Source organism: Gorilla gorilla, chromosome 12 (genome assembly GCF_029281585.2).
Source record: "Gorilla gorilla gorilla isolate KB3781 chromosome 12, NHGRI_mGorGor1-v2.1_pri, whole genome shotgun sequence".
In the NCBI taxonomy this organism is placed as follows: domain Eukaryota; kingdom Metazoa; phylum Chordata; class Mammalia; order Primates; family Hominidae; genus Gorilla; species Gorilla gorilla.
The window spans coordinates 84,518,688-84,546,360 of record NC_073236.2 but is presented as its reverse complement, the minus strand read 5'-3'; the positions used below and the strand labels follow the sequence as shown (position 1 = coordinate 84,546,360).

Sequence of the window (27,673 nt, the reverse complement as noted above, 5' to 3'; positions counted from 1 at the left end):
AGTTTGAGACTGGCCTGGTCAACATTGTGAAAATCCTGTCTCTAAAAAAATACAAAAATTAGCCAGGCATGGTGGTGGGTGCCTGTAAATCCCAGCTACTTGGGAGACTGAGGCAGAAGAATTGCTTGAACCCAGGGATTGGAGGTTGCAGTGAGCTGAGATCGCGGCCACTTCACTCCAGCCTGGGCAACAAGAGCAAAAGTCCGTCTCAAAAAGAAAGAAATAAATAAAGGAAAAGCAGAAAACAGAACGGTGGTTGCCAAGGGCTCAGGAGAGGGACAAGGGTAATTTTAAAAGGTACAGAGTTTCAGTTTCACAAGATAAAATAGTTCAACACAAACAATGTGAATAAACAACAATACTGAACTGTATATTTAAATATGGTTAACATAATAAATGGGATGTTAGGTGTTTCTTACCAAAATTAAAAAAAAAATAATTTCTTATAAGGTTATGCTAAGCGAAGAAGCAGGGAGCAAAGTGTTCTGACAGAATCTTAACCCACTTTCTATCCCAGTCTCCATCAGCTAAGGGATTACTCAGTTGTTAGAGAGTGTAAAGCAATGAGAAAACCTCTCTTGCTGATACAGAGGAAAATTCAAGCACACCACTTCAAAGACCTTTCTGCGTATTATATTAATGGGTAAAGTATAAAGAATTCACAAACCCTAAAATGCAACCATTGGTATTTCATTCTAATTTATGTTATCTATAAGACTTTACCAATTCAGTCGAGTCAGTGAGGGAAAAAAAATAAAACAAATTGAACTACTTAGGTCACTTAAATATGACTAGTAGAAGTACATGGATAGTTGCTATGGTCTACTGATAATAACTGCATTTTTGTGTTCTTATATTAGTACAAACAATAAAATACTTTTTAAAACAAATGCTTCGAAAATATTGTTCATGAACTAACAATAACATGCAACAAAAATAATATATTGTCATATAATCAAGTCACGAAAACCACAGAACAAATTAAAAAGGCAAGCATTTTAAGAGTCCTACCCTCTTCCTTTGTCTGTGAAAGACTCTATTACTGTTCCTTCCACTGGACCATTGGGATCTGCTTTCAATTCTAACATTTCTGCAAGAGCAACTGTTGCTTCTGCCAAAGCCATCAGGTTATCGCCCTTTAACAATAACAAACGTTGTTAATACACATTAATAAATATTATCTGTAAATGTAAATACCAGGGACAGAAAGTCACATAATCCTTGCAAGTTATATTATACTTTTCTCTTTAATCATTAAAAGCATGATTACTCAATTTAACAAAGAAAGGGAGGGAGGGGAAACAAAAATAAGAAAAAAGAGAATGGGAAGAATGGAAGGGAGGGAGGGATCAGCAAGAAAATCTGAGCCATGGACAGATCTTGCAAGGAACAAGTGGCTATTTTTTTTAAAGGATGACCACTGGTGGGCTTGTTACTATCCCTTTCATAAACACATGCAATGCTTCATTCATTTTCTTTCTCCTCCGTCTGTCCCTACAGTTGTGTTTCCTTCCTCTTGCTTTCTTTTTTTGTTTAAGTTCTATCCAACTGAATGAGATTTCACATCTATTATTTCATTTGATCAACTCAAGAATCCTACAAAGCATATCAAGCATGACTTACCCTTATTAAATAAATGAGGAGAAAAAGCACTAACTAGAGATCTAGGCTCTAAGCTGTGCTTTATAACCACCCAGCTGTGCAGCCTTCAAAAAAAAAATCACCTCACTTCCCTGGATCTCCTTACCTCAACCATAAAATGAAGAAGCTGGAGTGGGTGATTCTTTTACCTTTCATGGTCTATGTTTACTGTGCTCTCTAGGGCTCCAAGATCACACAACTGATTAACTGGTGATGGAAATGGAACTGATAGGCAAGGTATTTTTCCACTCCTGGTATCAGCTAAGAGATTGCTCACAGTTGTTACAAAGTATAAAACAACAGACAAGGGCCGGGCACGGCGGCTCATGCCTGTAATCCCAGCACTTTGGGAAGCTGAGACGGGCGGATCACTTGAGGTTAGGAGTTCAAGACCAGCCAACATGGTGAAACCACATCTCTACTAAAAAAACAAAAAATTAGTCAGGTGTGGTGGCACGTGCCTGTAATCCCAGCTACTCAGGAGGCTGAGACAGGAAAATCGCTTGAACCCAGAGGCAGAGGTTGCAGTGAGCCAAGATCATGCCACTGCACTCCAGCCTGAGACACAGAGCAAGACTTCATTTCAAAAAACAAAAAATAAAACAATAGACAACTGTAAAACAAAACAAAACAAAACAAAACAAAAAAATTGACTAAATACTTTGCTTACCCACCCACTTATTCCTAGTATTTATTCCAATTTACAAAATGCTGCTCCAAAAAGCAGAACTAGAGTTGTTTCCTTGCATGAAATAATCCTTTATATGTCTTGGAACAGAAGGCCTCATCTTACCTCCCTGCCACTCTCTTCCAATCCCCTCCCTTCCCTTGGAATCATCTCTGACACGCCTCCAAATCTGCCTAAGCAGCTTTACATCTACCTACTCATCTGATGGTATCTGGCCAGAAAAGGTGGTCAACTCTTCAAATATTTTAATTTTTTTTTTTAGACAAGGTCTCACTCTGTTATCAAGGCTGGAGTACAGTGGCATCATCTCAGCTCACTGCAACCTCTGCCTCCCTGGCTCAAGTGGTCCTCCAGTCTTAGCCTCCCCAATAGCTAGGACGACAGACACATGCCACCAAGCCAGGCTAATTTTTGTGTTTTTATAGAGACAAGGTCTCATCATGTTGCCCAGGCTGGTCTTGAACTCCTGCCTCAATGGATCTGACCACCTCGGCCTCCCAAAGTGCTAGGCTTACAGGCATAAGTCACTGCGCCTGGCCAAATATTTTAATCTTATTGTAGTAAGCCTAACATTTGGCTTTCAGAGTGCAATAACAATTGAGAGAGAGTGCAGAAGATAACAAAGTAAGGCAGCATTTTATAAATTTCAGAGAAAAAGATGCACAGTTTTACTATTAATGGAGGCATAATTTCTAAGTATCTTGGAGGTAACACATTTAGGAAAAGTAAAGATGAAGTGAGATTTAATTGGAGGAAGGTGGTAGAGTAACCCACCATCCCTTCAGTGAATGATCAGGAGAAAAAAAAGGCTATATTATAAATAAACTTTGTAATATAATAAGGATGGACAAAAAAGGAAATTGTTACTTAGCAGCAACCTCTATAGGGTAAGAGAATTGGAAAACACTTGTAAGAGGCAAGCACTGAGTTTCCTTGGTGTTTATATTCAAGAAAGAATAGATGGTAATCTTAAAGAAAATGGAATTCATTATAAATAACATTTTAAAACATGTAGCAATTTAATCCACAAAAACATTTAGTCAATCAATAACAAAATCAACCTTAATATTTAATCTTGGTATTCATGAACTTTTTGTTTAAATCTCTTAAATGCTGTAAGGCCTGTTTTCCACTTGTAAGAGGCATGAAATATAAGCACTTTTTTGTTAACAACTGGATTTCATTTCTGCTTAAGACAGTCTTTGGTCAGGCATGGTGGCTCACACTTGTAATCTCGGTGCTTTGGGAGGCCAAGGTGGGACAATGGCTTGAGGCCAGGTGTTCAAGACCAGCCTAAGCAACACAGTGAGACCCTATGTCTACAAAAAAATTTAAAAATTAGCTAGGCATGGGGTGGCACCTGCCTGTAGCCCCAACTACTCAAGAGGCTGAGGTGGGAGGACAACTTGAGCTTTGGAGGTCAAGGCTGCACTGAGCTGTGATCGCACCACGTCTTTGTCCTACTATTTCCCTTATTCACCATTTATTCTCATCCTAAGTATCTCATAATAAAAAATATATTCCATTTAGACTTGACTCCACACTGATTAGCTGGTGACTGGCCTCTCTGAGCCTAACTCCTAACATGGCAAACCAAGATAATACCATCTTTGCCTGGCACCAAGAAAACTTTTTAAAAACAACACAAATTATGTACATCAAAATGTTCTTCAGATGTAATATACTGTGTGCATTATGTACAGCATTCCCATCCAGGCATATTTATATGAGGTCCCCGCATTTACCGTAAGTGCGGAGACGGGCACTGCTTGAACATCACCTCCATAATCTTCACATACCACATCATAAGCCAGCAGCTCTTTTTTCACTTTCTCAGGATCAGCCTCAGCTTTGTCACATTTATTTATGGCAAGGATAATAGGAACTGAAAGAAACGGAGTTCAAAAGAGTGAAAATGATGACACCTTCAATTCCAGGTATGCACAGTGAAAGACACCAACTTTCTGTTCTGGTTTTCTCTTTACTCAGTGGATGTTTTTATCTAACAAAAGGCCAAAATGACCCACTTTAGAGTCACATCACCCTACTCTGCACTCTACATATAGAGAAATCCAGATGCAAGATGTTAAAAGTATAATTATAAGCAGATTCTGAGTGAATAACAGACACCTGAGATTATCAAAAAAAACAATACAGTCGGGCTGGGTGCGGTGGCTCGTGCCTGTAATCCTAGCACTTTGGGAAGCTGAGGCGGGTGGATCACCTGAGGTCAGGAGTTTGAGATCAGCCTGGCCAACATGGAGAAATCCCATCTCTACTAAAAAATACAAAAATTAGCCGGGCGTGGTGGCACGCACCTGTAATCCCAGCTACTTGGGAGCCTGAGGCAGGAGAATCGCTTGAACCAGGAAGGCAGAGCTTGCAGTGAGCTGAAATCGTGTCACTGCACTCCAGCATGGGCAACAGAGCGAGACTCCATCCCAAAAAAAAACACAACAAACAATACAATCATCCCTGGGTATACTGGTGGATTGGTTCCAGGACCCCCACCACTGCCTATACCAAAATCCAGGCATACTCAAGTCTTGCAGCCAGCCCTGCAGAACCGTGTGTACAAAAAGCCATGTAAGGAAGTTTCAAATTCTGTGAATGCTGTTTTCTTTATGTTTGGTTGAAAAAAATGTGTGTGTTAAGTGGACCCACACAGTTCAAACCCGTGATGTTCAAAGGTCAACTGTATTTTGGGTAGAAAAAGGCCTATCCTTAAACCTAAAAGCAAGATCAGTAAGTACACTGGAGATAATCTCCAAAAAAAAAAAAAAAAAAAAAATCATGGGAAGATTCCAATTCAATACTGCTAGATCATTTGCCTCTTCTTTCCAGGGTTTATTTACTCATTGTTAAAACCCAACATCTCATCCTAGGTTAAAACTAAGTACCAATATCACAAATTTTCTTTTAGGACTTAATACTATTTATTCATACACTTAGGTCAGTGACCTAGTAGGCTCTCAATAAATGTTTACTGAATGAAAGGACCAAATAATCTTTTAATCTACTTACTATCACTAGACATATCCTCTCTTTAGAGAAATCACACAAAATTCTATGAGGTAATTGTGTGGTTGCATTTCATCATCTCTGTAATTTTCTCAGGTATCAAACAGAAATTTTAAAAGATACAAAAAAGTTTTGCAATCCACAACGTACTATTACGAAAAAGTACATTCTGGCCGGGCACGGTGGCTCATACCTGTAATCCCAGGACTTTGGGAGGTGGGTGGATCACCTGAGGTCAGGAGTTTGAGACCAACCTGGCCAACATGGTAAAACCCCATCTCTACTAAAAATACAAAAATTAGCCAGGCGTGGTGGCAGTCACCTGTAATCCCAGCTATTCGGGAGGCTGAGGCAGGAGAATCGCTTGAACCTGGGAGAAGGAGGTTGAAGTGAGCCAAGATTGCACCACTGCACTCCAGCCTGGGCGATAAGAGCAAAACTCCGTCTCAAAAAAAAAAAAAAAAAAAAAAAAGAAAAGGAAAAAGTACATTCTATGTTGATGAGCTGGAACTTAACCGGTACCAAGAGAAGAGGTGTACAAAGCATGATCTAATGAAGTTATCCTATCTCAACCAATTGCTTTGCAATGGGATCCCTGGCAAATTTATCCCTCTCTTCTTGCATGTATTCCCTAGAATCATTAAGAACATAGTACATCACACAAAGGCAGTTTTGAGGAATTAAAAAGAAAAGAGAATAACATTGGAAGCTAGCCGATCCAAATTCCAAATGCAGACATACTGAAAATTACTGTGTAATTGTATATAATTAGGGAGAGTTCTGGCTGCTGTCCGAGTCTTAGTTTTCATGCTGTAAAATGAAAGAACTGGACTAGTTCAGTAACTCCCAACCTTTTAAAAATCTTGCCAGTAAATCTGGGGGTAATATGACACACTTTATCGAGTACATTTTCTCAGTAAGGGTAGGGGTACAGTCATTTCAGAATAAAAATCAATATACCCAATGTGTAACTTTTTTTTGAGACGGAGTTTCGCTTTTGTTGCCCAGGCTGGAGTGCAATGGCACAATCTCGGCTCACCACTACCTCCACCTCCCGGGTTCAAGTGATTCTCCTGCCTCAGCCTCCCAAGTAGCTGGGATTACAGGTATGTGCCACCACGCCGGGCTAACTTTGTATTTTTAGTAGAGACAGGGTTTCTCCATGTTGGTCAGGCTGGTCTCGAACTCCCAATGACCTCAGGTGATCCACCGGCCTCAGCCTCCCAAAGTGCTGGGATTCCAGGTGTGAGCCCCCACTCCCAGCCTAGAATGTATAATTACATGTGTTGGTATTTATTATTATAACTTTTAAATGAAGAAATAAGGGAGAAGATGGTTAAGTGATTTTCCAAAAGTTTGAATTTTATACATTTGATCAGATAAGAACTTATTTAAAGCAGAAGGGAAAGTTTCTCTTTAGAGAAGAATTCCACATAATAAATTAACAGGAAATAACAGAATATAACCAGTATGCAACTCCTAATGAATTTATGTGATGGATAGATCGAATTTCATTATTCTTTTCTTACTTTTGTATCTGTTTAAAATTTCTATGATAAAAAGTTGAAAAAAAAAAAAGGGCATAGTAGAGGAAAGATTGTACCTGTGGTCTGTACTTATGGTCACAACTCCCAAGTTGAATCCTGCTATACTCTTCCTATTAGTTATAAGTCTGTGGGAAAACAATTTATCTTTGAGGCTTATCTGTAATACACGTATAATAACTCTGGGATTGTTGTGAAGACTAAATGAGCTATATGTAAATGGCCCCAGAACTTTGACTTTATGTAGTAGATCCATTAAGTCAGCCACACAGTACCCTGTGCATCTTTGGCATGCTGAATAGATTCTACAGTTTGTTTCATCACTCCATCATCTGCAGCTACAACCAATATGACAATGTCAGTGACCTGAGCACCTCTGGCTCTCATTGCTGAGAAAGCAGCATGTCCTGGAGTATCAAGAAAAGTTATCTTTTCCCCAGAAGGCAGAGAGACTGTGGAAACAGAAATTCAAGAACATCAAGGATTCAAACATGTACTTCCTTAATACCAAAGAATATATGCGACATTATCAGAAACCATCAATAATTCTTTAAAATAATTTTATTCCTTCCATTAATCTTAACCAGAACACAGATCATCATTTCACAATGAAAAGTGATAAAATGCCAGTGAGATTCTTATGGTTTTTTTTCCATGTAAAAATTTCAAACTAAAGTCTCCGTATTTCTAGAACATAACTATTTTCATAAATGTATCAACTGATATATCTATTTTAGAGACAGAACAGACCAATTGTTGTACAGGCAGCCACCCTTACATTAGCAAATCAGAGTCGCACAACTCCCTGAGCCACAGAGAGGCAATTTAGTAGGCAGTAGCTCATGATTTGAGTCCATTGACCTCGGGTTTAAATCCTGGCTATGCTACTTACTGGCTATATACTGTGGGAAAGTTGCTTAACTCGAAGAAGTATCAGGTTCCTTATTTGTAAGTGCAACTATTAATACCTACCTTATGATGTTGTTGTCAAGATAAAAAAGACAAAACATATAAGGTGCTCAGCACAGTACTGGAAACATGCTAGGTGCTCGTAAATGGGACTATTATTTAATTATTATCAGCAATATTATCACAACCTAGCAAAGGAAGTTATATAAACATAATTAATAAAAAATTGTAGGCTCATTAAATCAAACTAAGAATGAGCTAGAATTAAAAGTTAACACAATTTTCAGCCAGGCGCGGTGGCTCACACCTGTAATCCTAGCACTTTGGGAGGTCAAGATGGGCAGATCACTTGAGGTCAGGGGTTCGACACCAGCCTGGCCAACATGGCAAAACCCCGTCTCTACTAAAAATACAAAAAAATTAAGCCGGGCACGATGGCTCACACCTGTAATCCCAACACTTTGGGAGGCTGAGGCAGGCGGACCACAAGGTCAGGAGTTTGAGACCAGCCTGGCCAACATGGGGAAACCCTGTCTCAACTAAAAATACAAAAATTAGCCAGGCACGGTGGTGCACACCTGTAGTCCCAGATACTTGGGAGGCTGAGGCAGGAGAACTGCTTGAACTGGGGAGGCAGAGGTTGCAGTGAGCCAAGATTGCACCACTGCACTCCAGCCTGGGTGACAGAGTGAGACTCTGTCTCAAAAAAAAAAAAAAAATTAACAGTTAACACAATTTTCTTCTTATAGAAGTACAAAAAACAGCTTTACTAACCACTTGCTCTACATTTCATCAAACTAATGACTGTAAGCTTTAGCCTTCTCTTTTACTTTGAATTTGTATATTTCATACTATGACATTTAGTTTAAGAAAATAAGTGGGGTTCCCAAGCACATTGTAAGGTAATTTGTGTTCATACCAAGAAAGGCACCAATGTGCTGAGTGATGCCTCCAGTTTCCATTGCTGCCACTTGAGTTTTTCGAAATTTGTCAAGTAATGTCGTTTTCCCGTGATCAACATGGCCCATTATAGTAACAACTGGGGACCTTGGGGTTAATAAAGCTGGATCTGCCTGGGGCCTACAATTAACAGCAAAAGAGTTTCATTTCTTAAATATCAGAAATACTTTATAGCCTGTGAATTGGTTCACATTTATCCCTGTGAACTACCATTAACAATAAAACCCAATACTCAGTGTGGATTAGACCTATTTCCCCCTCCTATACATATAATGACAGACTATTTAATAACTGCCTACCTACCTGTGGTTTGCATTTTCATAACAATGAGCAGAACTGAATCAAATTTGAAAATTCAGACCAATGTATACATTCAGCAAATTTTAAAAAATCCTTAAAGTTTTATAATAACTTGAATGTATAATACACTTTCTAATGCTTTAAGTACTTCGAAGTTTATACACACGTATCTTTATTACAAAAGAAATTTTAAAGCAAATCTTTCCATTAAAAAGTGTAAATATAACTATGTAGTCTCCCCCAAACCCTGCCAGTATATACAGTTAAGTTTTACCTTCTTACAGCATCTTTATTTTTTCTGACTTTGTCCTGTTTTAATTTACTCCACTTTAACTTCATCCCTGCCTTCGTTATCACTTCTTTGATCCAGACTTCATCTAAATGTGAGTCTGCGTCCAGTGAATCTATGTCAATATCAGTGTTCAATAAAGCTTCATATACATAATCTGATTGGAATAAAATAAAACCTTTTAGGATCATTAATTAAATGCTCAAGAAGTAATCTCTATTAATAAATGTCTATATAAACAGAACACTCAATGAGAGGAATAACTATGCAAACTGTTTCTCTAATATTAACAAATCACAAGGAAGCTAAAAATGTTTAATTATTTAAAATATGATACATTTTTATTAACTGACTTTTCTGCATATTCATAAATATTTGAATATTTATGTATTCTAAGCCATCTGAATCATCAATAAAACATTAAGATAAATTTAGTATTTATAATAATTGATTGTAGTCTATTTCTCTAAAAATTTAAGGTCACAAATGTCATGTATACACGAATGTGTGTGTGTATATACAATCAATTTCCATTATTTGCAATAATTACGTTCTATAAAGTCACCAAAACTATTGAATTAGCAAATATTGAACCACTGTTCTGAGGGGAAATATAGAGTTGGGTTCCTGCAAGCCTTTAGTCACATTTCATCAACTGATCAACACATAATTTTGTTTTATGCATTTCTGTTTAAAGATACTATATATATATTTATATATAGTATTATATATAATATATATTTATATATAGTATTATATATAATATATATTTATATATAGTATTATATATAATATATATTTATATATAGTATTATATATAATATATATTTATATATAGTATTATATATAATATATATTTATATATAGTATTATATATAATATATATTTATATATAGTATTATATATAATATATATTTATATATAGTATTATATATAATATATATTTATATATAGTATTATATATAATATATATTTATATATAGTATTATATATAATATATATTATATATAGTATTATATATAATATATATTTATATATAGTATTATATATAATATATATTTATATATAGTATTATATATAATATATATTTATATATAGTATTATATATAATATATATTTATATATAGTATTATATATAATATATATTTATATATAGTATTATATATAATATATATTTATATATAGTATTATATATAATATATATTTATATATAGTATTATATATAATATATATTTATATATAGTATTATATATAATATATATTTATATATAGTATTATATATAATATATATTTATATATAGTATTATATATAATATATAATATTTATATATCTCAATATGATATATTATATATAATATATATAAATCAAATATATATATTTATATAAATACATATATTATATATATATTTGATTCATTAACATTGAACTCATGGCCAATTGCACTATAACTCATGCCAGAACAAGCTTATCTGAGATGCATATTTTCTCTGTAAGGCATATCACAGCCTTCTTAGGCTTAGGAACACTAGATAGGAATTCAGTACCACATTTAGGAGCCATTTTAAACAGCAAAATTACCAACAAAAAGCATAAAAATGTGAAAAAAAGTGACACTAAATAGAATACAAAAAGGACACTTGTTTGCAGTACGACAGCTGAAACAGTGTCACCTCATTCAACCTCAGCTTCAGAACATGCACAATGGACAACTCACATCTTTCACTGTTCTGCACGTGTCCAATAATAACTGCAAGAGAACCTGAGTACTGATTTTTTTCTTTTTTTTTTTGGGACAGAGTTTCGCTTTTGTTACCCAGGCTGAAGTGCAGTGGGGCAGGCTGAAGTGCAGTGGGGCAATCTCGGCTAGCTGCAGCCTCTGCCTCCCAGGTTCAAACAATTCTTCTGCCTCAGCCTCCTGAGTAGCTGGGACTGCAAGTGCATGCCACCATCCCTGGCTAATTTTTCTATTTTTTGTAGACAGGGTTTCACCATGTTGGCTAGGCTGGTCTCAAATTCCTGACCTCAGGTGATCCGCCTGCCTCGGCCTCCCCGAGTGCTAGGATCACAGGCATGAGCCACCGCGCCCAGCAAGTACTGATTTTTGAGCTGCAAATACATTTTGTTGAGTAGGTGAATTTTCAAATACAGAATCCACACCTAAAATAAATAATCCACTCATAATGAGAACTGACAGTATGTACAGACATACACACATACACACACACACACACACACACACAATATATATCTCTGAATACATGTATCCGCAATTCATTTACTTGTTTATGTACCTAGGGTGTCCAAAAAGTCTTTATTTTTTATTTTAAAAAAATTTTTGGCCAGGCACGGTGGCTCATGCCTGTAATCCCAACACTTTGGGAGGCCGAGGCGGGCAGATCACGAGGTCAGGAGTTCAAGACCAGCCTGGCCAATATGGTGAAACCCTGTCTCTACTAAAAATACAAAAATTAGCTGGGCATGGTGGCGTCACCTGTAGTCCCAGCTACTCGGGAGGCTGAGGAGAATTGCTTGAATCTGGGAGACAGAGGTTGCAGTAAGCCGAGATCACGCCACTGCGCTCCAGCCTGGGTGACAGAGCGAGACTCCATCTCAAAAAAAAAAATTTTTTTTGGGACAGGGTCTTACACTGATGCCCAGGCTAGAGTGCAGTGGCGCAATCCTAACTCACTGCAGTAGCCTCAAATTCCCAGGCTCAAGCAATCCTCCTGCCTCGGCCTCCATTGTAGCTGGGACCACAGATGCCACCACCACATCCTACTAATTTTTTGTAGAGAAGGGGTCTTGCCATGTTGCCCAGGTTGGTTTTGAACTCCTGGTCGAGCAATTCTCACCTTGGCCTCCGAAAGTTCTGGAATTACAGGTGTAAGCTACTGCACCCAAACCAAAAACTCTTGAAATATAGGAAAAATATTTACTTATTCTCTTTTTCATTTTATTTAATGTGCTTTGTTTTAATCTCAGTCATGTTTCCCTGCAGATGATAAATAAATGTATCTGTGATGATAATGAAATAAGTAGTTTTATGTTGCAGACTTGCAGTCACCCTATAAAAATATATTTAAAGAGTAGATATGAAAGAAGGCAGCCAGGTGCGATGGCTCACACCTATAATCCCAGCACTTTGGGAGGCCAAGGTGGGCAGATCACCTGAGATGAGGAGTTTGAGACGAGCCTGGCCAACATGGTGAAACCCCATCTCCATTAAAAATACAAAAAATTAGCTGGGCATGGTGGCATGCACCTGTAATCCCAGCTGCTCCAGAGGTTAAAGCAGGAGACTCTCTTGAACCCGGGAGGCGGAGGTTGCAGTGAGCTGAGACTGCGCCACTGCACTCCAGCCTGGGCAAGAGTGAGACTTCGTCTCAAGAAAAAAAAAAAAGGAAGAAAGCCATCCTCAGATAAGCAGAACATTACACTAAAAGAACATCCTATTCACTGGTATGCTGGCAAATATTTAATAACTATGCTCTCAAAAATAAATCTCTAATTTACAGTATTCTCCAATTTCCATGGTGCAAATATGCCCACCATGGTTGATTACAAGCTACCAACATAAAGTCACTGAATGCAGTGTTGGGAAGAGATGCACAGTAGTAGACTACTATATAGTCTTTTTACCATATAGATATGACAGGCATAAATAACCTTGAGAACACAGATAATTGTAAAATGCAATAAAATAACTGGGAAGTGAAGAGTTGGTTTTGTTTGTTTGTTTGGGGTTTTCTGAGGCAGGGTCTCAGTCTGTCGCCCTGGCTGGAGAGCAGTGGCACAATCTCAGCTCACTGCAACCTCTGCCTCCCAGGCAGTCCTCCCACCTCAGCCTCCCAAGAAGCAGGAACTAGAGGCTCACATCACCATACCCAGCTAATTTTTGTATTTCTTTTGTAAAGACAAGGCTTCATCATGTTGCCCAGGCTGATCTCAAACTCTTGGGCTCAAGCGATATATTTGCCTCAGCCTCTGAAAGTGCTGGGATTACAGACATGAGCCACTGCACCCAGCCAGTGAGTTTCTGAGTTTTTACTACCTTTGTGACTTAATTTTTTTAAATGGTTGTGTTTAACAACCAGCTCAAATAATTCCTTATAATTTAGCAATAAGCTCACAAGCTGATGCAAGCCAGCACCAGCAAGCCACTGATTGTACTCCACAATAATGCCAAGAAACCATTTCCTATTTATCTTTCTACCACATGCTTTCCCAAGGAAACACATTTTAAGAATGATACAACTCAAATTTACTATGTGAATATGCTCTCAGAGAACTGTAAAACTATTTCAAAACAAAAATTATGAGTTGGTCAGGCATAGTGGCTCCCACCACTTTGGGAAGCTGAGGTGGGTGGATCACCTGAGGTCAGGAGTTCGAGACTAGCCTGACCAACATAGTGAAACCCCATCTCTACCAAAAATACAAAAATTAGCAAGGCGGCTGGGCGCAGTGGCTCACGTCTGTAATCCCAGAACTTTGGGAGGCTAAGGTGGGTGGATCACCTGAGGTCAGGAGTTTGAGACCAGCCAGACCAACATGCTGAAACCTCGTCTCTAATAAAAATACAGAAATTAGCCAGGCGTGGTGGCGCATGCCTGTAGTCCCAGCTACTCGGGAGGCTGAGGCAGGAGAATTGCTTGAACCCGGGAGACAGATGTTGCAGTGAGCTGAGATCGTATCACTGCACTCCAGACTAGGTGACAGAGCAAGCCTCTGTCTCAAAAAAAAAAAAAAAAAATTAGCCAGGCATGTTAGGCACCTGTAATCCCAGCTATTCACGAGGCTGAGGCAGGAGAATTGCTTGAACCTGAGAGGTGGAGGTTGCAGTGAGCTAAGATCATGCCATTGCACTCCAGCCTGTGCAACAAGAGTGAAACTCTGTTCAAAAAAAAAAATTATGAGTACAATTATTTCTAATAATGCTAACAATACCTAATACTCTAGTTTTCCAATACATTATACGGAACTTTTGAGAGGTAGCTTACATAGAGAGATAATCATTTCCCCTCTGTGTTAAATGCATATGGTATTAACATACTATTTTATTTTTATCCAAGACTTAAATAAATATTTACATGTAGAAAAGTGTCCAACATATTGCAACAAGAAATAGTACATCAAGCTACTTAACTGACCCAGGAGAAGAGGGAATAAATGTACTCATATCGCTAATGTATACAGTAGTTAAAAATAATTACCTCATGAAAACTATCTTTAATTCAGAAGAGATTTGAATATGAAATAAGCTTCAAACAGACACATTTATTTTCATCATAGACAATCAGTTTGGGGTTTAGAGTACTGCTCCATGAGACTAAATTTGTATTTTAATCATTCTATTTATTAGTCATACTAAAGAATTATGGTTATGGGTTCCTCTATGTGTATAGGGGTAGGGGGTAATGTTTAAAAAAAAGGAGTCCTCATCTTTTAGAGATACATACTGAAGTATTTATGGATAAAATAAAATATCTGTTGTCACTGACTTATGCATACATTTAAGCTTATTCCATTCTTTCTGCTACCATATTTGTCTGATAATTGCTAATAATAAAAAGTTTTGCCAGGCGCAGCAGTGGCTCACGCCTATAATCCTAGCATTCGGAAGGCTAAGATGTGCAGATCACTTGAGGTCAGGAGTTCAAGACCAGCCTGGCCCACATAGTGAAACTCTGTCTCTACTAAAAATACAAATATTAGCTGGGTGTGGTGGCATATGCCTGTAATCCTAGCTACTTAGGAGGCTGAGGCACAAGAATTGCTTGAACCGGGGAGGCAGGAGTTGCAGTGAGCCAGGATCCTGCCACTGCACTTCAGCCTGGGTGACAGAGCAAGACTCTGCTTCAAAAAAAAAGTTTTAAAAATCAAGCCTATTATCAATACTATTTATAAAGCCACACCAATATAATTTTCCTTAGAAAAATTCTGAATGACATAGCCATATTCATTTATTTTCAAAGTTTTCTAGCTATAAAATGACTGAATAATCCATCTGCAAAACTATTAAAAATGCCAAACAGGCCAGGCATGGTGGCTCACGCCTGTAATCTCAGCACTTTGGGAGGCCAAGGTGGGTGGATCACCTGAGGTCGGGAGTTCGAGACCAGCCTGACCAATATGGAGAAACTCCGTCTCTACTAAAAATACAAAATTAGCCGGGCGTGGTGTAACATGCCTGTAATCCCAGCTACTCGGGAGGCTTGAGACAGGAGAATTGCTTGAACCCAGGAGGCAGATGTTGCAGCGATCCGAGATAGTGCCATTGCACTCTAGCCTGGGTAACAAGAGTGAAACTCTGTCTCAAAAAAAAAAAAAAAGCCAAACAGTGTGCTAACAATTTTGTACTCTTTGTAAGGATGTACATGCACAAAAAGTAGTAACACTTTCAGGCAGGAAACACATTGAAGTTTAGCATTGCTGTGATTTACAAAATAATTATTGAAAGATAATGTGGTTGATGAGTAACAGCATGTGCTCTGGAGCCATATTCCATAGGTTCAAATATTCCCCATATTCCCTAGGTTCAAATCCTGGCTCTCCCACAAACTAGCTGGAAATAGTGGGTAATTACTTATCCTCTCTAAACCTCACTTTCCCAGCCTGTAAATAAGGATACCTAACTTTAGGGCATTGTGACAGCTCAACATATATGAGTCACTATTAATTCTTTTTTTCCCCAAGAGTCTGTTACACTTTGTTACAATAACAGGGTATTTCTCATATACTGAATTTTAATATCACTTTATAATGAAAACTCAAATTTTGTTTCAAAAATCCTAAATCGGTAATAAGCACATCACAATGAAGGAATATAAAAATGACAATAATATGCTCCATTTATAAATAAAAATAATATTATGACAAGTTGTAGTTATTACTACCAGTATTTCTTTTTTGTTTTTAAGATGGAGTCTCGCTCTGTCGTCCAGGGTAGAGTGCAGTGGCGCGATCTCGGCTCACTGCAAGCTCCGCCTCCTCGGTTCACGCCATTCTCCTGCCTCAGCCTCCCGAGTAGCTGGGACTCCAGGCGCCCGCCACTACGCCCAGCTAATTTTTTTTGTATTTTTAGTAGAGATGGGGTTTCACCGTGTTAGCCAGGATGGTCTCGATCTCCTGACCTAGCCTCCCAAAGTGTTGGAATTACAGGCGTGAGCCACCGTGCCTGGCTACTACCAGTATTTCTCTGCTGGCCTTACAGATATTGTCAAAATGAGAGAAAAGGCTGGGCATGGTGGGATCACGCCCCTAATCCCATCACTCTGGGAGGCCGAGGCAGGCAGATCACTTGAGGTCAGGAATTTGAGACAAGCCTGGCCAACATGGTGAAACCCCGTCTCTACTAAAAATAAAAAAATTAGCCGGGCGTGGTTGTGGGCACCTGTAATCCCAGCTCCTCAGGTGGCTGAGGCAGGAGAATCACTTGAACCTGGGAGGCGGAGGTTGCAGGGAGCCGAGATCGTGCCACTGCACTCCAGCCTGGGCAACAAGAGTGAAACTCCATCTCAAAAAATAATAATAAAAAGAGTGAAAAAAAGGAAATCAGAAAATTATAGGACCAGGCATGGTGGCTCATACCTATAATCCCAGCACTTTGGGAGGTTGAGGCAGAAGGATTACTGGCACCCGGGAGTTCAAGACCAGCCTAGACAACATAGTGAGACTCTGTCTCTACAAAAAAAAAAAAATTAGCTGGGCATAGTGGCACATGCCTGTAGTCCCAGCTACTCAGGAGGCTGAGGCTGAACGATTGTTTTGAGTCTAGGAGGCCAAGGCTGCAGTGAGCCATGATCGTGCCACTATACTGGACAAAGAAAGACCCTGTCTCAAAAAAAAAAAAACCAAAAAAAAAAAAAAGAAAGAAAAAAGAAAATTATAGAAAAACAAAAAGAGAAAGTATATAAGTATAGCCCCTCAGTCTAAAAACATTCTTTGGATTTATTCTAATAGCCCACAAAACTTCTGAGAAAGAAAACTTAATTCATATAAGAAAATCTTTTCCACTTTAATTAAAAGCAAAATCTTGGAGAACTACATTTGGCAGTCAAGAAACTAACTAGGGATTATGACTTAAAGTGAAGAATATTACAATGACAATATATTTTTTAAGTGCCAGTCTAGTTTTTAATCTTTCAATGCCTTAATCTCGTTGCAAATAAAATGCCCGGTCTTCCAACATTCTCATATTTTGCTTTGTAAAAATATCTGACTCACCTGTGTTTTTTTCCATTGCCCTGGCCAGTTCCTCAATAGTCATTCCAATCCATACTTCTACCACCTTTTTAGATTTTGTTGAAGATAACTGAGATTTCCATGGTCCTTCTTCCTATTAAAAAAATCAGAACATATAAACAAAAAGGAAGAAAAAACTTAAGTGACAATTTAGATTTATTCTCAAATATCTACCACAATCATAGCTACATTTCTTTTTTTTTTTTTTTTTGAGACAGAGTCTTGCTCTGTCACCCAGGCTGGAGTGCAGTTGCACAATCTCAGCTCACTGCAACCTCTGCCTACTGGGTTCAAGCCATTCTCCTGCCTCAGCCTCCCCAGTAGCTGGGATTACAGGTGTGCACCACCAAGCCCAGCTAATTTTTGTATTTTTTGTTTTGTTTTGTTTTGAGACAGAGTCTAACTCTGTTGCCCAGGCTGGAGTGCAGTGGCACAATTTCGGCTCACTGAAACCTCCACCTCCCAGGTTCAAGCGCTTCTCCTGCCTCAGCCTCCTGAGTAGCTGGGACTACAGGCATGCGCCACCATGCCCGGCTAATTTTTGTATTTTCAGTAGAAACGGGGTTTCGCCATGTTGGCCAGGCTAGTCTTGACCTCTTGATCTTGTGATCTGCCTGCCTTAGCCTCCCAAAGAGCTGTGATTACAGGCGTGAGCCACCGCGCCTGGCCTAATTTTTGTATTTTTAGTAGTGATGGGGTTTCACCATGTTGGCCAGGACGGTCTCGATCTCTTGACCTTGTGATCTGCCCACCTTGGCCTCCCAAAGTGCTGGGATTACAGGCGTGAGCCACCACATCCGGCCATAGCTACTATTTCTACCAACAAACGCTCCCATAAGTAGTTAAACCTTAAGCTAAAATTAAAATCCTGCATCCTTAATTCACTGTTTTACATTGATTTCCAAGGAACCAAATTCATCAGCACCACACAATTAACCGGAACTTCCCTTTCTCACAAAGCTCTATTGCTTGGAGTAATACTTTATTGCATTAAGTAATAAATATTCTGTAAATGATAAAATACTCAAAATGGATTTCTACTCATGGTTCTAGGCACTTTCATTTTAGACCGAGTAATAAAATAACTTACAGAAATCTGTAACTATAGCGGGCGCAGTGGCTAATGCCTGTAACCCCAGCTACTCAGGAGGCTGAGGCAGGAGAATTGCTTAAACCCAAGAGTCGTAGGTTGCAGTGAGCCAAGATCGCGCCACAGCACTCCAGCCCGGGTGACAGGGTGAGACTCCATCTCAAAAAAAAAAAAAAAAAGAAATCTGTAACTACCTTTTTTGTTACTAGAAGCCTATACTGAGATAAAGCAGCCCCAGTGAGCACATCTGTTGGCCAGGACCAGGCATACAGTTGAGCTGTCCACACAGGGTAAGCAGATGAAAACCCATGCCTCCACTGTCTTAATGCTCTTCTTTGACACAGACTGTGCAGTTGCCTATAAATAGTGTGAAATCGTAGCAAGTTCTCCAACTTCAGTAGCTTCTGGTTCATGTTTCTCCTGGAAAAAAAAAAGGTTTTAAAATAATATTCAAATCAAGTTAGCAAATATTAATTGGATATTTACTATATGCATAGCACTGGACTACACTTAGCTCACTAGACTTACAACAATGAGTAAAACTGGGTTCCTGCCCTGAAAAATCTCAGTCTCATCAAGAGATGGGATTCCATACCAAGTACTCTCTAGATACTAGCTATTATTATTACTGTTAATGTTACCACTATGATAGAATTGAAATACAATAACGACTTGTAAAAGGCTCTTTTTTCACTCTTGAAATATCAACTAACCAAATCACAACTAGAGTAATGTTTCTAAAGTGCAAATTCCAAATGATAACATTTCTGTTAAACACCCTGAAACTTCTTTTTTGAAACCGGGTCTCACTCTATCATCCAGGCTGGAGGCTGGAATGCAGTGGTATGGTCATAGCTCATTGCAGCCTCGACCTCCCAGGCTAAGGTGATGCTCTCACCTCAGCCTCCCTAATAGCTGGGACTAGAGGTGCGCACCACTATGCCCAGATAATTTTTTGTTTGTTTTTTTGGTAGAGATGGTGTTTCACCACATTGTCTAGGCTAGTCTCAAACTCCCGGGATCTAGTGATCCACCTCAGCCTCCCAAAGTGTTGAAATTACAGGCATGAGCCACCATGCCCAGCCTTACTTTATTTCTTACACTCTTAGAGTCTCTACACTCCTACCTCTCAAGCTTTTGTTATTGTAACCCACCTGTCATCTCTGATGGTTTCTCATCTCATCTCTGAAACTTTGTACACACTTCCTCTAGTTGGAATTGTCTTTGAACTCTTAACACTTTTCCATCTTCCCATCTCACCCCCTAAAAAAAGATGCTTTATGGTAGGAAGAAGACACCCAATATTTATTGAATAATGCCTTTTGAGTATTATTCTTAGACTAAAAGAAGAGTTTTTTTGAGAGAAAACTGTAACAGAACTCATTAGTAATATAGTTCTTTTCCTCCCCATGGCCTCTATTGTCTCTGCTCTCAAGACTGCATTTCTATGGCTTTGCTTTTCAGTTTTTAAGGGCAGGAACGACAAAAACAATGTAAAAATAACATGTTTTCCAGCTGGGTGTGGTGGCTCATGCCTGTAATCCCAGCACTTTGGGAGGCCGAGGTGGGCGGATCACCTCAGGTCAGGAGTTCGAGACTAGCCTGGCCAACATCGTGAAACCCTGTCTCTACTAAAAATACAAAAATCAGCCGGACATGGTGGCGGGCGCCTGCAATCCCAGCTACCCAGAAGGTTGAGGCAGGAGAATCACTTGAACCCGGGAGGTTGAGGTTGCAGTGAGCCGAGATCGTGCCATTGCACTCCAGCCTGGACGACAAGAACAAAACTCTGTCTTGAAAAGAAAAAAAAAAAATGAAGAAGAACATGTTTTCTTCTTAGGAAACATTTCCTAAGTACCATATGCCAGGCTTTCTGCTTGATATTGTTGATTCAAAGTTTAATAAGCCAGGGTCCATTCCACAAACAGTTCATTGTCGTTAAAGCAAGCTTGCCAATACAATGAATCTCAGGCACCTATGATGACTGATTATAACCTAAGGTCGCGTTTTCATTGCAATAATATGCAAAATTATTTCTATAAATTGTAAAGTCATTTTAAGGTTTTTTTTGTTTGTCTGTTTGCTTTTCAATGGAGAGTACATTTCCAAGTAGTGGGTATAGCCTTTTAGACTCTTCAGTATAGATTTTCTTTTACTCACTACTCAAAAATAACTTTAGTTAACATTTTAATATATATATTTTCAACTCTTTGTGCTTTTATCTATTTTACTCACAAAAATAAGGTCATATTAATTTTGTTTTACAACTTTTTACACTAAAGAATACATTGTGAATATTGTTTTATATCATTAAACATTACTAATCAGCCCTTTGTATCCATGTGTTCCACATTTGTGGATTCAAACAATTGTGGATCAAAAATTTTTTTAATTTTTTAAAAAGATGGTTCTGTCTGTACTGAATATGTACACCTTTTTCCTTGTCATTATTCCCTAAAGTATACTGTTTACATAGTATTTGCTTTGTATTAGGTATCATAAGTAATCTAGAGATGACATAAAGTATACAACGGTATGTGCTTAGGTTACATGTAAATATACACCATTTTATATAAGGAACTTGGACATCTGTAAATTTTGGTATGCGGCAGTGGGGGTCCTGGAACCAATGCCCCATAGATACTGAGAGACACATATATTCTTCAGCATTACAAAAAAAAAAGAATGGAAATTATGAACTATTTCAATGCGTTTACCTTAACCATATAAAGCTATCTTGAACAAAATTATAAACTTTTACAAAGTCTTAAAATTTTTGGCCAGGCGCAGTGGCTCATGCCTGTAATCTCAGCACTGTGGGAGGCCAAGGCAGGCAGATCATTTGAGGTAAGGAGTTCGACGCCAGCCTGACCGACATGGTGAAACTCCGTCTCTATTAAAAATACAAAAAAATTACCTGGGCGTGGTGGCACATGCCTGTAGTCCCAGCTACTTGGGAGGCTGAGGCAGGAGAATTTCTTGAACCCGGGAGACAGAGGTTGCAGTGAGCCAAGATCACGCCACTGCACTCCAGCCTGGGAGACAGAGCAAGACTCTGTCTCAAAAAAAAAAAATTTTTTTTTTAATGATTTATCTCATAATATGGCATTTCTACAATATGATTATATTTTATATTTATATACAACATATATATTATATAAATATATTTATATTTTCTACTAGATAGTCTTTAAAATTGTTCACAAATGATAATAGTTATTTGATGTGACCAAAGAAATTAAGGCTCTGGACAGGTGATCTTTGCTAGATAACTAGGCATTAAATGCTACATTTCTTTTTTTTTTTTTTTTTTTTTTTTTTTTTTTTTTTTTTCAGATGGAGTCTCGCTCTGTCGCCCAGGCTGGAGTTCAGTGGTGTGATCTCAGCCCACTGCAACCTCTGCCTCCTGGGTTCAAGCAATTTTCTCCAGCCTTAGCCTCCCAAGTAGCTTGAACTACAGGTGTGTGCCACCGTGTCGGGCTAATTTTTGTATTTTTAGTAGACACCAGGTTTTACCATGTTGGCCAGGCTAGTCTCAAACTCCTGACCTCAGGTGATCCACCTGTCTCAGCCTCCCAAAGTGCTGGGATTACAGGCGTGAGCCACCACACCTAGCCTAAATGTTACATTTCAACCAATCTTCCCAAAGTGTATTTTATGGTTCTGACATAGTAAATGTATGGTTCTGACATGGTAAATAGAATATACTGAATTTTTTTTTTTTGAGATGGAGTTTTGCTCATCGCTCAGGCTGGAGTGCAATGGCGTGATCTTGGCTCACTACAACCTCCACCTGCTGGGTTCAGGGGATTCTCCTGCCTCAGCCTCCCAAGTCGCTGGGATTACAGGTGCCTGCCAGCACACCTGGCTAATTATTGTGTGTTTTCAGTAGAGACGGGGTTTCACCATGTTGGTCAGGCTGGTCTTGAACTCCTGACCTCAGGTGATCTATCCGCCTTGGCCTCCCAAAGTGCTGGGATTACAGGCGTGAGCCACCGCACCTGGCCTATACTGAATATTTTTTAAAAGAAAGAAAAGAAATGATAACAGAAACAAGTACAGCATAGCGAAGAAAGTATCTTATTAGGCAACAAAGGAACCTTAGGTGGACACTCACTCTGACAGTAAGTGTTATCTGGACTCAGCAAGTCACTTGTTTCCTATGGGCCTCATTTTCCGGATCTCTGTTAAAAATAAATAAATAAATAAGTGTTTGAATATCTGTCCTTCCTATTACAAGACTACGAGGAGAAAATGAGATGATGTATATACTTTATCATCAGCTATTCTAAAACCATATCACATGTTTTGATACTGGCTTATAAGCTTTGAAGATTCATTGCTTATAAGTTAAAAATATTCACAAGTCATTAACTTGTTTACCTTCGGACAATTATGAGGTTGTGTATGTGTGTGTAATTGAGCAAGCATTTTACCTTAAAAGGCTTATTCAAGTAAAGATCAAGGAAAAATCTAACTTAATGCCAACGAAATAAACACATTAAGATTTAGAAATTCAGGCTGGGCGTGATGGCTCATGCCTGTAATCCTAGCACTTTGGGAGGTCCAGGCGGGCGGATCACCTGAGGTCAGGAGTTTGAGACCAGCCTGGCCAACATGGTGAAACCCCCTCTCTACTAAAAGTACAAAAATTAGCCGGGCATGGTGGCGGGCGCCTGTAATCCCAGCGACTTGGGAGGCTGAGGCAGGAGAATCGCTTGAACCCAGGAGGCAGAGACTGCAGTGAGCCGAGATCAGGCCACTGCACTCCAGCCTGGGAGACAGTGAGACTCTGTCTAAAGAAAAAAAAAAAAAAAGATTTGGAAATTCATTCAATAGTATTTACACACATTAAATACTTCTAAGAATGGCACATGGAAAATATCTTATTTACGTTTGTGCCCCTGGACCAAGAAGTAGAGTGCTCAGGAAACACAGAATTCCTTGAGAAAATAATTTTTAAATCAGTATGAAACCAGATTTGAGAAGAGCACAGATTAATGGAGTGGGAGGAAGGACCCTACGAGATATTAACCAAAGCACAGATATGTAATTGAGGCAGGAACTGGAAAGACACATTGGAGGCAATAACCCAAATGTCAAAACTGGAAGGAAACTTGTCACTTATTCCAAGCTCATCATTTTACAGAAAAGGAAACGGAAATCCAGAAGGGTCAAAAAAGCTTCTCCAATGTCATACCGCTAGTTAATGGCAGTCAAGACTAGAACCCAGACGTTCTGACTCCCAGTACGGTGTTGTTTCGCCGCTAGGATATCCTTGTCAAGGAATCTGAAAAAAGTATGTTGCAAATACGTAGTTGCGTTAGGGAAAACGTCTGAATGTGAGCTGGAAGCTTTGGAACTTACCTGAAAGGTAAAAATAAATCACTGCAGAAAAATTAAGGATCTGGGGTGGCTCGCCTCAAATTGGAGCCCAGAAGGCCTTGGGCCCATGGGAGGCTGGGACGTGAGGACCTGCACCCACAGCCGCGCGCGAGGAGGGGAAGCCGGCCAGCCGCTTCCGAGAGAACAGCGCACATGCCTTCGTGAATGCCTAACGTGGGCTCACGCAGGGATTAAATGCATCTTGGAAAGGCTTCCGAACGCACAATGTTTATGAAGTTCGCGTGATTTGTGCCACTGACACGTTAGACGAAACAACACCCACCACCTGCACCGGACAACCCAGGTTAAGGGACCCTACCCACCTAACTCCTACCTACAGCCCCGGGCCCCTGGATTCTGAGCACGGGCGGAGATCACCTTCTGGACCCGGAAGAATGGTCAGTCCGTCCCCCCTACGGTCCCCGCCGGGCTTCCGGTCCCGCTGGAAAAGGTTCTTTCCGGAATTCAGAGAGTTGCTGTCGCCGCTGGGGGTGGGACTGTCTGCGGTGTCCGCGGCGGGCGTCCAACCTGGGAGGCGCTGGTTCAACCTGTGGCTCCTCCCAGGGTCAGCCGCGCGTGGTGAATCGTTTCTGCAGGTCCCTTCCATTTCTTACTTTCCTTTCCTTTCTTTCTCTCTTTCCTTTTTCTCTTTCTGTCCCTCTCGTTTCTTTCCGTCCTTCCTTTCTTCATTTCTTCCTTCCTTTCCTCTTCCTTCCTTTCCGTTTTTCGTTCTTTTTTTTTTTTTTTTTTTAAGAAAACTGCCTTTATTCAATTAGAAGTTGGAAAAATTAACTGGTACAGAAAAAAAGTGTAATCAGCTGGAGAAAAAGTGCCACCCATGAGAACTGATGGCTCCTCTGGGAGGGAATCTGGATACAGTGAGGATTTCTAGGAAGCAAATTACTTCTCCTCTGGGGCTATGAGAGGCCTCGGTGGTGCTTAACACTGTAGGAAACGTTAAATGGAGAATTGTGGGAGAAATGATACCTTCTTCAAAGATACGTGTTCCTAACAAGAAGGAAAAAAGAAATGCAAGGGAACAGTGGCGGTAGAACCAGTTAGTATTGTGCGAACAGTACTTTCTGTTTTCTCCTAAGTCAGCTCGTGTGTATGGCATTAGGAGTAATAGAGCCAGAGTGTCTGGTTTCCTATCCCGGCTCATTCCTAGTGTGTGGTTGGGGATGTTTTGTCAGCTGTCCATGTCCCAGTTTGTTCATCTACATTATAGTAATGACAGTAGCTAGTTCACAGGATTGTAATAAGGTTTTTGTTTTGTTTTTGTTTCTATTTGTTTTTGAGATGGAGTTTCGCTCTTGTTGCCCAGGCCGGAGTGCAATGGCGCGATCTCAGCTCACCGCAACCTCTGCCTCCCGGGTTCAAGCGATTCTCCTGCCTCAGCCTCCCGAGTAGCTGGGATTACAGGCATGTGCCACCACTCCTGGCTAATTTTGTGTTTTTTGTAGAGACAGGGTTTTTCCATGTTGGTCAGGCTGGTCTCGAATTCCCTATTTCAGATGATCCGCCCGCATCGGCCTCCCAAAGTGCTGGGATGACAGGCGTGAGCCACCGCTCCCAGACTGTTTTTTGTTTTTTTTGAGACAGTCTCACTCTGTCGCCCAAGCTGGAGCACAATGGCGCGATCTCGGCTCATTGCAACCAACCTCCGCCTCCTGGGTTCAAGTGATTCTCCCGCCTCAGCCTCCCGCGTAGCTGAGATTACAGGGGCACATCACCATGCCTCGCTAATTCACCATGTTGGCCAAGCTGGTCTCGAACTCCTGACCTCAGGTGACTGCCCACCTAAGCCTCCCAAAGTGCTGGGATTACAGGCATGAGCCACCACGCCCGGCTGCAATAAGCTCTTAATGGGTTGATAAACTGTTGATAAGTAGTGCCTGGTTCATAGTATGTGTTTGCTGTTACGGTTATTACTGCCTGCCCCCAGAGCTTTCCCTCATCTTGCTTGGACATTATGTCTTTCAGCTGGTCGTTTTGACCACAACCATCACCACCTCTCAAATATAAATATTGTTTTATTATCTCTGTCTTTTGGTAAAAGGAATTTGAGAAGAAAACAAAATCAATCAATTAATCTTTGTCTTTAAGATCTACCACTCCCCTGGGTAATTGGTATGGTACAGAAGTTCATTACTCAAAAGCATACTTGCCATTGAGGGAAGAGAGAGACCCTCTCATATTGTTTTATATTGTTTTATACTCAGTACCTGTTTTAAGAGAAAAAAAAGAAGTGAAATCAAAGACAGGCAGTCCGGCGCCAGGCCCAAAACCAGGCCTGGCTCTGCTTGGCCTAAACCCAGTAGTTAAAAATCAACTCAGGCTGGGCGCGGTGGCTCACGCCTGTAATCCCAGCACTTTGGGAGGCCGAGGCGGGTGGATCACGAGGTCAGGAGATCGAGACCACCCTGGCTAACACGGTGAAACCCCGTCTCTACTAAATATATATAAAAAAAAATTAGCTGGGTGTGGTGGCGGGTGCCTGTAGTCCCAGCTACTTGGGACGCTGAGGCAGGAGAATGGCGTGAACCCGGGAGGCGGAGCTTGCAGTGAGCCGAGATGGCGCCACTGCACTCCAGCCTGGGTGACAGAGCGAGACTCCGTCTCAAAATAAATAAATAAATAAATAAAATAAAAATCAACTCATAACCTAGAAACCGATGTTATTCATAGATTCCAGACATTGTACAGAACATTGTGAAACTCCCTGCCCTGTTCTGTTTCTCTCTGACCACCGGTGCATGCAGCCCCTGTCACGTACCCCTTGCTTGCTCAAATCAATCATGACACTTTCATGTGAAATCTTTAGTGTTGTGAACCCTTAAAAGGGACAGAAATTGTGCACTCAGGGAGCTCGGATTTTAAGGCAGTGGCTTGCCAATGCTCCCAGCTGAATAAAGCCCTTCCTTCTACAACTCGGTGTCTGAGAGGTTTTGTCTGCGGCTCATCCTGCTACACCATCATCTTACCTCCTAACTCATGCCCCCATCCCAACCTACCAACCTCTTTTTTTTCCCCACTTTCCCAAAGCCTACTACAAAGGTGTGCAATCGGTGTTACTGAATGATTTAATGCAAACTCCTCTCCTGGACATTTTTTTTTTTTTTGAGATGGAGTCTCACTCTGTCACCCAGGCTGGAGTGCAATGACACGATCTCAGCCCACTGCAACCTCTGCCTCACAGGTTCAAGCGATTCTCCTGCCTCAGCTTCCAGAGTAGCTGGGATTACAGGTGTCTGCGACCATGCCCGGCTAATTTTTTTTGTATTTTTAGTACAATTGGCCTGGCCGGTTTTGAACTCCTGACCTCAAGTGATCTGCCCGCCTCAGCCTCCCAAAGTGCTATGATTCCAGGTGTGAGCCACCGCGCTAGGCCTGGAAATGTTTTTTAACTGAACCTAACAGGCACAACAACAGTTGAAAACTATTGAAGTTTACTCCAATTGCTATCATTTTACCTACTACTCACAGATATCTACTGAAGTTTAATTTCTGTGAGAAGTAATTCTTTGCTGTCTTACTTGGCTTGCAAGGCAGTTGAGAAACAAGCAGAAATCAGTTGGTAAACCATCAAAGTAGTTGCCAG

At 40.0% G+C, this 27,673-nt stretch overlaps 1 protein-coding gene across 25 annotated transcripts in view; it reads right to left on the bottom strand.

Moving 5' to 3' along the window:
- The window catches only part of MTIF2 (mitochondrial translational initiation factor 2), a 33,322-nt gene extending 8,682 nt beyond the window's left edge, over positions 1–24,640 (bottom strand). The window contains exons 1-11 of one of the 25 annotated variants that reach the window (XM_055377913.2): positions 24,407–24,640; positions 23,888–23,977; positions 22,805–22,871; positions 21,605–21,742; positions 18,882–19,107; positions 17,580–17,691; positions 9,338–9,509; positions 8,723–8,883; positions 7,170–7,346; positions 4,075–4,214; positions 1,012–1,136 (exon numbers count right to left, since the gene is read on the bottom strand). In XM_055377913.2, coding sequence (XP_055233888.2) covers positions 1,012–1,136; positions 4,075–4,214; positions 7,170–7,346; positions 8,723–8,883; positions 9,338–9,509; positions 17,580–17,691; positions 18,882–19,100 — 1,106 coding nt within the window. In that variant the 5' untranslated portion in view covers positions 19,101–19,107; positions 21,605–21,742; positions 22,805–22,871; positions 23,888–23,977; positions 24,407–24,640. Of the gene's footprint in view, positions 1–1,011; positions 1,137–4,074; positions 4,215–7,169; positions 7,347–8,722; positions 8,884–9,337; positions 9,510–17,579; positions 17,692–18,687; positions 18,824–18,881; positions 19,108–19,841; positions 19,951–21,604; positions 21,747–22,804; positions 22,872–23,887; positions 23,978–24,054 lie in introns of those variants that run through there. The other 24 variants (XM_055377911.2, XM_063696176.1, XM_055377917.2 and 21 more) reach the window with 24 other exon arrangements.
- Between the last annotated feature and the right edge of the window lie 3,033 nt (positions 24,641–27,673).